The sequence below is a fragment of the Echinococcus granulosus genome (assembly GCF_000524195.1).
Source record: "Echinococcus granulosus chromosome Unknown EG_S00018, whole genome shotgun sequence".
NCBI classification, from domain to species: Eukaryota; Metazoa; Platyhelminthes; class Cestoda; order Cyclophyllidea; family Taeniidae; genus Echinococcus; species Echinococcus granulosus.
Genome location: NW_020170398.1, coordinates 1,017,898 through 1,030,064, shown reverse-complemented (window position 1 = coordinate 1,030,064; position 12,167 = coordinate 1,017,898). Strand labels below are relative to the sequence as shown.

Genomic DNA, 12,167 nt, shown 5'->3' with positions numbered 1-12,167 from the left:
CGACCGACCGACCGACCGACCGACCGACCGACCGACCGACCGACCGACCGACCGACCGACCGACCGACCGATGGACTTATGATATGTGCGCCGCCTATTCGTAGCTGTAATGGATTTAGACACAATAGTCAATCACAACTGCGTTGTGTTACCATGGTAACTTCATTACTTATAGCTACAAAATAAGTTGTCGCAGTTCGTGGTGTGCTGCTCATTTCGCATCCACAACTAGGTATGAAATAGCTTGCAGGTGAAGTAGTCATTGGTTCTACCATCCGTTTCAAGCTCTTAACACCAAAGCATCGTAAAATTTGCTCTTGCAGGTCATTTTATTTAAAATGAATGCTTTGTGACTTGTTGAAAATGTTGAAAGCGCTGCCGGAGGACGCTTCAAGCAATGTCATAGCTTGTGTGTCTTAATCAATGCTTTCGTTGGATTGAGTAGTTGATTTGTGTGGATGTCGTCTCTAGCGTGTGCGCCGCACTACCCTCTGCGTGAGTAATCCTGCCTACACAACTGGATAGTCTATTTCCCCCTCTCCCCTTTTTATACTGTGTTAAGGATATCAACTTCATCAGCTCAAAAGTCACAGCAACGTCAGAGGGATCAATCTTATCATGCGCACCAGTCATGGCTGGGCAAAGCTATTCACTTCGACGTCTTAGTGACTAAGGCGGACAATTCTCGGAGACCTCTTAGTGAATGCCATTTCTCTGATATGTGGGGATCAAAAGAGGTGCTCTTATGCGAAGAAGATCCACCTTTTGAATTTTGTGGATCCTTGAATGCCATTTACTCGTTCACTCTCACGTTGGACAAGGTAGCTTAAACCCCTCTGTCGCTGAGCCCTGGCCTTTGCCACTGAACTCTGCCGCCACTGGATTGCCTTTTCAGCCTACTTCTAGCCTCGGTTGCGTGAGAAATAGCAAGTTCTTTTTACATTGCTTCGTGGTTCCCATTTTGACGCAACTCGCCTTATTACCAGTTGATCGTCAGTGCTTCTTTATGAGAAATAAACGCGATTCTTGCGGTACTTTCCCAAACCTCTATGATTGATCCAAAGGTCAAAAGGGCGAGGCCTAGTGCTCGATGCGGAATAGTTGTTTGAAATGGCAAATGTTCGTGAACTCCGATTGCCTTTGCATGTAACACAAAAGTAGCCTCTTGAAATGTGACAAACACCCAGGATGAAGTCTTTGTCGGCGCCGTGTAGACGAGGGAGTGTGCAGGACACGGCAGCGTTGACTCAACAGTGTGGCGTCTTCCACACCAACTGCATCGTCTACCTCGACCGCACTAACGTACTCCAGTTGGTGCTGGCACAACATGAAGTCGACATCACCGAGGACCAGGCGCCTTGTAATGGACACAGCGAAGAATAAGGGGATTGTGTATTTACAGCATTTGACTTTTCCAAGGAAATACTTTCCTGAATAATTATGAAAGGCCGTTTCAGCTTTAGTAGCTTGTATATTACACATTTACCGTTTGAAACGTCAATTTCTGTGTTTTTATACATCCATAAAGGATACGAAATGTAATTCATACCCACCTCCTTTATACTTTGCCTTTGCCTGTCCTTCTGCGCAATCGAAGTCGCGTAGTCATCCAGATGAAGTAAAAATCGGCTTTAAATGGTGGTCGGTCTAGATTTTGTCAATGGAGCTAGGGAGAGCAGTTGGAATCACCCCATCATTCTAATCAAATTCAGCTGGACGCCTTCGCTTTTATGTTGCCAACAACCTGATTTTTCATTGCCTAGCCAGTCCTTCCCCTGCACTCACAATCAATCGGCCCAACATCGTCTGTCCGAAGGTGGCCGAGAGGTCCAACCTTTCAGCAGAGCCCACGCCAGAGGAGCCTTCTAACTGGCTGGTGATAAGAAAGGTGGTTTGTTATACTGCCAAGAGCCAGATGGGTTACAATGGCACTCAAAGCCTCATTCACCTCCTTGTTGGTGAGGGTCTGGCTTAAGTGCGACGAGGCACAAGTCTGGCTACATTCAAAAAGTCATTACCAGGGCGATACTTCTAATAGACTCCTGCGGTTCTTATCATATTTTGAAAATGAAGGATTTAATTACAGCTGGGAAAGCAGTCACTTAACTGATAGCAGTAGCACACCTACCCAACATCACCGTGTCGGGCTCGAGGCGCCGGTGCTTGGGCTCAAAATGGCTGCAAAATCCAAGTCGAAGGATTATTCGCAGCCTTGATTGACACATTCTGTATAAATAAAAGTAAGTCAAAAATAGCTGCACACTTTAAGTAACAAAGAATACGGTTGATTTTAAGACGCTTTAGGCCTTGCAGACAGTTGCAGAGGGCTTTTATGATGCATGAAGAAGGACGTGAATTTAGTCTAAAAACAGGGATCGGCAGAAACTTTTCTTGCAAATATGCATAAAATGGACTTAAAGAAGGCAGCGCAAGTGATCCGAAACTTTAATGCCAGTCGAATACGCGTCTCTATCTTGCCATGACTCAATTTGACAAGCTATAGGAGGGATAGGTTTGAGCGATTTGGACAAATTTGACGTGTACAAGGAAGGTAGTAGAAAAAAGTAGCTCATTAATTTTAAAAAATTGTTTTGCTTCTAGGCAACCGCACCTACGAATGGTCTTTGGGATATAAAATGCGCCCACGGTGGAGTATCGACACGCTTCAAACAGTGAATAGCCAGTGATGCTCCATGATGATGATCGCCAAGCTTCGACTCTGGATCCACTGATGCCAACAAGATGCATGAGTTAGATTAGAACTAAATGACTTTGTGGTGGAAAGGTGTTGTATGATCGTTCCTGATTCATGAGTTGGTCTTTAAGCCCGAATGTTTTTTAGGTCTAACGAGGTATTGTGATTACCTGGCATGCCGAGGCCGATGCTAAATAAAAGGGAGGACGTAAAAGAGGGTAGTTTTCTTACTTCGGCTCCCTGGACTTTTCAGTCTCAGCAGTTCTGGTTTCCACTTTGATTGCTTCGCATAAGCTACCAGCCTTTTACATTTGTGGCTCAGTAGTACTTCGCCGCTTCATAGATGCTGCGATGTCTAGGCCGCATGTGGTCAGGTCCTACACTTCAAAATAGAAGTGCACGAATTAAAATAATCCAGAGACCTTCATTATGCGCAAAGCAAATACCAAAAACAAATGAAATTTTGTGGGAAAACAGAGTCATTTACTGGGATATGTCAGCGCCCGTCAATGTCATCACAAGCTGCTCTGTCAATTTTTGCAGCGACTAGGCCAATAAATCAGGGGCAACAGCTCTCCTACTCCGTCTATTCCATCCGGTGCATATCACGTACAGTAAGAGGAAAAATTCCACAGTAAACTCTTGCCTTCTTTTTTCTAAATATTAGGAGATTTCTCAAATTTGTGGCGTTAATTTGAATATAATCTCCAAAGAGTAGACGCCACAATATGAGTACTTACCAACAGACATTCGCCGAGTGCGTTACCGCTGCTGTCTAAAAGTTCTCACTTAAATTCAGCAAAACCAGCGCCAAAGGTCAAGGTCAAGCGTTCATTGATTAAAAGTATATTCAAGGCCATTTTTCATTTTTATGCTTCTGGAAATCAAGCATACTTTTATTCGTGGTCGCCTAGAGGAACTGTTCAGCAATAAAAGATATTTATGGTCAGAATCTTACAGCAGACAACAGTAGACAAGAGGTAGTCCTATTCAAGTGTCACAGTTCGTTAAAATTTATGTTTCCCAAAATGCAGCTTTTTAAACCCCATCCGATATAGCCACAACATCAAGCAAATGCGATTTATAAGGAGTAGATGCAACAATGAGAAGCAACTTGTCTGAATAACTTCCAAAGGCTATCTTGCGGGTCTGTTGCAACAATAGTTAAATTTTGCCCCCGAATTCTAAAATTCTAGTATTTTTGCAATCCAGATTTCCCCTAATTCCTGATCGTCTACCGTGATTGCGAGGAAGAAGGAGCCGAGGGGAGAGCTTATCAATGAAAGAGGTGGATGGGAGGCGGCCATTTTCAAGTAGTACAGCATATTAAGTGATACGTTCTCAAAATGCTGATTTTCAAATCACGTCTACTGTATTTGCAAAGTTTTACTTCCTTTTATTCCACAATATTTTAAGACGTGGGGCCGAAAGGCTGAGTGAAATTTGTAGAAAGGATAAAATGGATGGCCGGTATGTGTGCGATGCAATTATCATTAGGCCTTTTGGAAAAATATAAGGCGGGCCATTTGGCGCTATGGTAGTTTCGGCCAAAAAAATGCGATTTTGGCCAACCACCAACCATACTGATGAAATGCAATGGGATAGACACTGGGAAGACACTTTCGCTCCTTCTCGTTACTGCTTCTTCAAGCAGATTTCTGGCACGGAGCAAATCAACGGACCGAAACCTTAAAATTATGTAACTAACGCAAAATCCACTCGGACAACCAGAAAAGCCGACAACTTTAAGAAAACTGTTACCCACTGGCAAGTGGGGGACTCCGATTTTGCCCTATTTGGAAACTATTGGGTATTATTTGAAGATGAATGAAACTTTTTTGCAAAGTTGCAACTTATTTACTCATACTTACACCCGGTTATTGTTTAATTTTACGTGAAAGTAAGCCCACAAAACTAAATCGTGCTGCAGCAGTTTTTCATTATAAAGAGGAATAAACTGGTAAATTGATTTTTCCCGGGTAACTAACAAGTTTGCACGATTTTCGGAACATCTTGTTGCAGTGACTTGTAAGGTGAAGGCAGTTTGCCATTCAGCGTCAATGCGTCAACATGACAAACTCGTTTGTGCTGTCTGCTCTCCTTCTTTCGGTATGGTACCACTCTTATCATGAAATGTCCATTTGACCAAACGGATGGATGTGAATTCCCGCTTGTCAGCACTCACATTCAAGGAGCCTATGGTTCTAAAGTCACAGAAGCTAAAATCACGTCAGATTTACTGTATAGCAATTGTGGAAGGCTCGATGGTGGGAGGTGCCTCCAGAAGGTAGTTTAAAACTTAATTTAATGCTGAACTTCCGAAAGATGGATGCAACAAAGGGAGGAATAGTCCTGCACTCTTGATACTACCAGAAAACTTCGAATCATCATTAGCGCGGTAAAACAATTGAAAAGGAATAAGCCAAGGAAATTTTTATTACCGATGTAAAGACTACTTTGTACATCCATCGACTGAGAGGGGGAAGGCTTGTTGCAAGTTTTTCTTTTCTTTGCCATTACACTTTGTAATGACAAAGTGACAAAGTGACTGACTGACTGCCCGATTTCCGATGAGAAATGAATTTTGAACCTCTTCGGCGATCCACTCGCCACTCCTCTATACACCGCCAAGGCAGTAGGTCATCCTTGAAAATGTCTGTGCCTCGTGTGTACGTGAGTGAGGTTGTTTACTAAACACAAAACTTCGAGTACGGTTGAGATCACGAAGAGAAGACTACCTTCCCATGAGACTCTTATGTACGTTAGAGTGGAGGCGAGGTGACGAGTTATTGAGAATGAAGGAAGGGAATGGAAGGAAAGAGGGAGATGCTGGCTCATTTTTTGATGATATACCTCCAACTTATGACTAACACCTTTTCTCGGCACCTGCATTTGACACACGCAGAAGTGAAGGGGAATAAAAGTTGGGACCAAATAAAGACTTCAGCTATGCATAAAAATCTTTCCATTCTAGGGACAATTAGAAACAGTAGAATTTAAATAAAAGGATTAAAAATTGTTATAATCTGGGGAAAATAACCCATGACAGTGTCATTAACTTCCTGGAACAGTTTTAGCACAAAGCAATTGATTTCCAAGTTGCTGTTGTGCATATTTCCAGACTCAATTTCGCAGACTTCGAGAAGGACGGGTTTCCACAGCCTTGCCAATATTGACAGGCAGACGAAAGATGGTAAAGGAGAAGTTCCTCAACTTTATCCACTGACTGATCATCATGGCAGACGCGAATTTGTCGACACGATCCACAGGGACTCCGTGCTTTCATTACAATCAGTCTGTGGTCAGCTTGTCGGGTATTAGTCGACCAGATCAAGTGAACATATCATTAGTCTGTTCACAAGTATGAAATAAATTCCCATTTCTAAATGGATTGGACTGCTGGAAAGATTCCTTAATGCTCTTGATCATCCGATAAGAAATTCCCTGATTTTCCAGCTGCATTAAGTTAAGAGGCGTAAAGTTTTTGCATTTCAGCCGAGTCTATTTAGCTAGTATTTACATTCTGCCGGCGGCAGTGACTTGGACTTGAAGCTTGAAAAGCGAAGAACCTTTAGACACTGCTGAAAAAGTGGATATCATGATCGCTTGAGGAGAGACAACTGTGTCATTGAATGAAAGTGATTTGTGCAAGAAATGAAAGCATAATCAAGATAACTTGTTTGTTTACCCTATTTAACTAGAACGTGACAAACTGGGAGAATATGACTTTAACCTTAAAAGATAATGTAGAAGGAAAGGAATTGCACACATCGGAGAAGGAAAAGCCATAAAAATCAAACCGTTGCTTTAAGTGGTGAGTGGAAAACGATGGAAGGAAGATGAATTTAAACAAGTTTTTTCTTTGCGGTGAAGTGACGGAGATTGTAGTAGTCAATGTATGTGGTGGCATTATACATCATCGGGATGGTTATAACAGTGACTTCTTGTTCCCCGCGCCAACTGCACACGTGGGTGTGAATATTTCGTCTTCTTCCGCCCAGATGTGTGGAAACCTCGGTCTCCACTCTTTCTCGTAACTTTCTTTGTAATGAAGATTAGGAAGTATCCCATCACTCCCATGCCACGCAACGCGATCGCCATCAATCAAGGAAAAATTAAGGATTGCACTCAAGTGAATGCCTTACGATTCCGCTGTGGAATCCAAGTGATGAAAAAGCAGTCACCGCCTCAGACCGTGCATCGTACACCTTTCCTGCTTTTAAAAGCAGGTATCACAAATGGCTGAGGAGACATGTCAACGAAATAACATATCACTAATAAATCGGTACAGAAGGTGATACATTAACCATTAAGAATGATTTTAGCAGTCGTTTATGAAGTGACGTCAAAAACCAGAAGCGTCTTGATTTCGTGTCTGGCAGAACCACAAAATAAATGCCGATGACGACGTAGGTTCCTTCAAGTTTGGAGACTTATAACATAAATGGACTTCTTCCCCCCGCCCCCCTCCCCGACACTTTCCTTCAGAATACTTCTCCTTCACTTCCTTCTCAATTTTCTTATTTTCCTTCTTCGAATGTACATTGCATAATCGGGACTACCCATTCCTGTCTGATCACCCCCTTCTCCCAGCCATTCAGCATTCATGGCAAAGTGGAAGGGAGGCGTATGGAGTGGAGAGGGAAACGTGAGAGATGCAGCCCTTACAAAAAGATTAGAAGATGAAAACTCAATTATTTAGCCAACAACTTAATCAACAAATGAACCAGCCAAATGACAGACAAGTGCCTACGTGTGTGAAGGTAGAGCTGGATTTGCGGCCGACTGAAAGGATTTAGAAGGGAAGAGGAGATGAATGCGCATGCAAATGCACGCTGGCACGCAGTAAAATCTGACCAACAACTAACAACTAATGAGGAAAGCATGCATTCTTACCCATCTCTCTGAGACAGCAGTTAAGCAAAAAAAATTCAACTTACATTCACACACTGCTGCACACACACGTACGGCCACTGGGTGAACTCCACAGAAAGTGAATTTGGACTATTAACTAGTCAGGACGGTGCGCATTCTTACCAGTTTCTGTGAGGGACCGGGTGTATAGACCATATGAAGGGGAGAACTTGGGATGTAGGCAATGGAGGGAGCACAAGTGCGGCTGCAGTGTGGAATGCCGATTAAGAACCCATCGATACGGGCAGGAGCGGCAAAGTAAGTGGAGTTTGGGATAAATTGAAGTAATACGTCGAAATATGCAACTTGGTCACTGGAACAAAACAGGAACGATTATTAGTAGAGTGTCATAAATTCTCAGCGAAGTTCCAGTCTGGTCTGCAGCATTACTCATGACTATACTCGATGTACCACCGTAAAGTCCGAGTGGACGATGAGTTGTAGATATTGACATTGGCACAGAACTACGTAGGAGGAGGAGATAGAAAGAAGTGAATTCACATGCAGAGGATGTCAAGGAATTTTGGCATCGGCAAAGTGCTACAGATGATAACAACTGCATGGAATTGCGACAGCCTATCTATTGTCTGCCAAGCGTTTTGGATAAATGAGGTATGGTGAGGCCTGATGAGACATAAAGGAAGGTGGGTACGGAGTAGTAAAAGAAGGATGAGACACTCACCGAACTGCCGTTGAACTGAGACTAGGGAAAAGAGGAGCAGGCTGGAAGATCCCCCTTTCCACTGACATCCTGAACACATCAAGTAGTCCTGCACGCCTATAATTTTCCTTAATATCTGCCAGGCGAGTTAAGATTAGTCTCGTTTGACCCCTAAATCGTTCAGCCCGATTTAGCGCTGCCAATGAACTAGACCCTGAATGCTGGGGTACGAAAGCAGCTATGAAGTGTGGTCTGTGGAGCGGATAGTTTAGTCCACTCAAGCCTGGTCCACCTTACCACAGTGCCTTTGGAATGCATAAAGAATGATGAACAAGTACTTGTGGCTTAGTGTGCCTGCTGCTGTTACTAATGGTTTCCTGGTTGTAAAATGCATTGCAAAGAGCCGTAGAGATGAGCACATTGACAGGATCAGGATTTAAATGGTAAAAATGAATTGACGACTCATCTGTAGAGATTTCCACGAAACTGGAAAATGTAAATTCCGGATGTACTGCGTTAGTCGGCGCCCCGGTGCAGACAAAGAACAATGACTGTCTAGCTGAAAGTGGAAAAAAGGTTAGAAGGATTTGGAGGAAGGAGAATAGATGGGTCGGATAGGAGGAGGACGAAGTGGTTAAGAAAATGCCAAACAATAATGTCTCTGCACAAAGTGAGTTAATTTAGAACACTTTCACAACGTGGCTATCCATTTTATTCACTTTCTTTCTTTTACTAATGCATCCACACACTTATTCACTCATTCCTTTGGTCATTCAGTCATTTATCTGTTCCGCAGCCCATGCAGCTTCTCGAAAGGTAAACAAGACAATTGCTAATAAATAAATGAGCATCAAGCTGGCCTTCTTGATGTGGGCACACAGTTCACTCATGTCATGTCCAACTGAATGGCCGACTGGTTGAGTTGATAAATGATTAACCCCTGCAAATAAAGAGTAAATGGAAGAAAGAAAGGAAAAAGTATGAAGAGGGAAAAAAGAACAGATGGCACAACTTACTCCTGATATTTATGAATTCCCCCTGTTTCCCCTGTTTTAGCCCATTGAAATGTTTGGAGTAGGGGGAGGAGGAAAGAGTGGAAAGTAGACAAACTGCAAGGATAAACCGAAGCAGGAGGGCTGGATTGTTGGGCTAGAAGGACGGCAGGGTGGAGGAATGCGACGAGTACCTCAAAGCATTGAACACCATCAACGAGCATGTCCTGCGCCTCCGTAATTGAAGGCGTCTCCTTTGACACATGAAGGAATCGACCTGTGTCACGTGGCTTGCACGGCTAGGCACTTTAAAATTGTGTAGGATAGAACAATTGGGTTGTCAAGGCTACACGGCTCCAGCCTAAGTTTCGATTTCTCTTTGAATATGACTATGAATTTGGGTTCCCTTAATGCCTCCACGTTGTTCAGCTAGAGCTCTAGCCATGTCAATGTCCATAGCCATAACCGTCACCACAGTCAAAACCACGACCTAACAGTCCTTCAATACGTCAGATAGTAGTCGTCTTCCATACTACTATGCCCCACAAAGCTTACCGTAACCAACCAGAGAAGAAAGCTGAAGGTGGAAAGCAGTGTCATTTATCCAAGCGGTCAACTATGCCAGTTTTTTAGACTCACTATGAAATCTTGATATAACAAAAGGAAGCCGAATGGAGCAGATAGCTGTATTCTTAACGACTTTGTAGGAAAAAGACATAGGGACAACCTGCTCTTCTCCAAATCCTTTCAATCTCCAGTGCAACAAGAAGTTAAGAGTCAATTCACGATCAAAATGACGTGAGCAGCAGCTGCGTTTATTTGCAATTGCATGAATTTTTGCCCTTAAAAAACCGCCTCATTCAAGATGCCAGCAATTGAACAAAATCCAAATTACAGGTTAAACAGAAACGGGACCCAAACATATTAGCAAGAGGGAGGTGAGAGTGCAATTTAAGGTCACTCTTTTGAACAAATGTATCTGCCAACAGTGACAGGTCCGTGCTTTGCAATTAAAGAGGTGAATAGCACAGTCTTGAGCAGGATAAATGCAGTGAACGGAATAGTCTTGCCCAAATGCAGTCCACTAGATGAGACTCCAATTAGAGTGCAATAACCTGGACCAGATGCTTCCCTGTCTTCAGAATAATATGATGTTTAGCATTAAGCGATGGTAAATGCCTCTTAAGTTCCAATTAAGTTGTGATGACCAAATTCGTGGTCCAAATGAGCTTCAGGTGCTGTGTGGTGTTCTTGGTGTTTGTTTGACTGTGCTCCCAGCTGCTGGGAGTCAAGAGCCTTTGTGACTTCCACTTTCGTTTTGATAATGCGGCCTTCCACCCAAGCTGATTTATTCCCAACAATTCCGTTGAAAATGCTTCGTATTTTAGTAGCTCTAATCTACGTCTTCCATACATTGCCATGAATGCAGCGGTGCCCTGTATTCAACAGTACGTCTTTGACAGCGGCAGAATGGAGACAGATGTCGAAAAGCAGACAGGCAGCGAAATAACCCTATTACTGTGTACTTAAAAGCCAGAAATTTTGTTAGAAAAGCAGTGGCCGATTCAATGGAAATAGCGGTCGTGAATGATTGTGAGGTGTACCAGTGCAGCAGAATTGCCACGTCAGGGTGGTAGTAATTGTGAACCTCAAAAGGAACCCCAAATTGTTGGTGTCTGGCGTGCGAATTGCAAATCATCGAGGGGGTTTAGTCCTACTTGGCATTAGCGTCTTTCAAATTTGACAATCAGACAGAAGCTAAAAATAAGGCGCTTGTGCACTTTATAGAAAAAAAGACATTTGAAGTTACTTCACAAGAAATACCCGTGAATTTTTATGAATATGGAGAACCGACAGTTTCTCTATTGAGAAGCTTCATGTTGTAGAGCTAAAATTCATGAGATGCAATCGGTGATGGTCCTTTACATGGATGTATTATACAATGATAAATCAAAGTCGATTGTTTACGGATCTGTGTTTTACAGCTGGCGTAAGGTGCTGGTGAATAAAATCTACCACTCACAATCACTTGCCTCAAGGAGAGGTGGACGTTGAGCTGCAGTACAGGCAGTAAAACTGGTTTGTAGGGCTGCACCAAGTCTTTCCCTTGGTGGACGTTAGGTTGCCTGCACTTTTCGTAAGGTCTTTTATCCGGTGTATGTAAGGCATGAATGCTCATGAGGGAATGTGTAAGTTTGCTTTATAGCTTTTTCCAGTCAGAGTGCGCTTTTTGCAAGTATTTGGGTTGTTACCTCTGCGTTTTGCAAGAAACCATCGGGTGGTACTTTCATTCCGTGGCTTATGGACATTTCACACGCTAGTGTCGATGGGTATATAGACAACAGTCACACGCACTTGGAGGCCTCGGCTGAGACACAAATGTGCGGATACTTAAACGCTTTCATCAGTGCAGTCGGTCTGTTCCCCAATTTTACTCCAAGTCATTGCTAAATAATGGCTTTTGCAGAATGCAAATTTGTGATGCCTTTTTACTTCCTAGGCTGAATAAAAAACCACAATATATACTACACAACTTGTAATCTTTTAAATCAGCTTAAAGAATGCATTTTAATGCAAAATAGTACCATGAAAGTATTTTTTACTTGATAACCAAAACATTAAGCAAAAAATGGACCTAGTCATGAAGTTTTGTTTTATGAATACAATAAGATAGTTCACCTTGAGGTATCAACATTAACTTTTTAAAATGGTGCAAATGAAACGCAATCTTCCTCTATCTCAACTAGAGCAAACTGCACATTTAGACTCAGTTTTAAGACAAGTAGACGAGAAACGATAAAATTTGTAAGTCAGTCAGTTGCTTGCTTAAGCATATCAAGAGAATAATTTGGTTTAACTGCTGCTAGTTTGATGGCGAAGAGGGGGGCACGAACAATTGCTCATA

The 12,167-nt window shown here is 42.7% G+C and overlaps 2 protein-coding genes across 2 annotated transcripts; both read left to right on the top strand. All coding sequences in view use genetic code 11, as the record gives it.

Moving 5' to 3' along the window:
- Positions 1-1,188: 1,188 nt before the first annotated feature.
- On the top strand, positions 1,189-1,975 carry EGR_03515 (hypothetical protein; the record flags this gene model as incomplete). The annotated part of the gene is made up of 2 exons (XM_024492764.1): positions 1,189-1,360; positions 1,764-1,975. 2 exons carry the CDS (start codon positions 1,189-1,191, stop codon positions 1,973-1,975), a joined length of 384 nt encoding a protein of 127 aa, XP_024352897.1.
- Positions 1,976-4,522: 2,547 nt separating this feature from the next.
- EGR_03514 (hypothetical protein) lies at positions 4,523-11,148 on the top strand (the record flags this gene model as incomplete). The annotated part of the gene is made up of 2 exons (XM_024492763.1): positions 4,523-4,595; positions 11,018-11,148. 2 exons carry the CDS (start codon positions 4,523-4,525, stop codon positions 11,146-11,148), a joined length of 204 nt encoding a protein of 67 aa, XP_024352896.1.
- Positions 11,149-12,167: the final 1,019 nt, after the last annotated feature.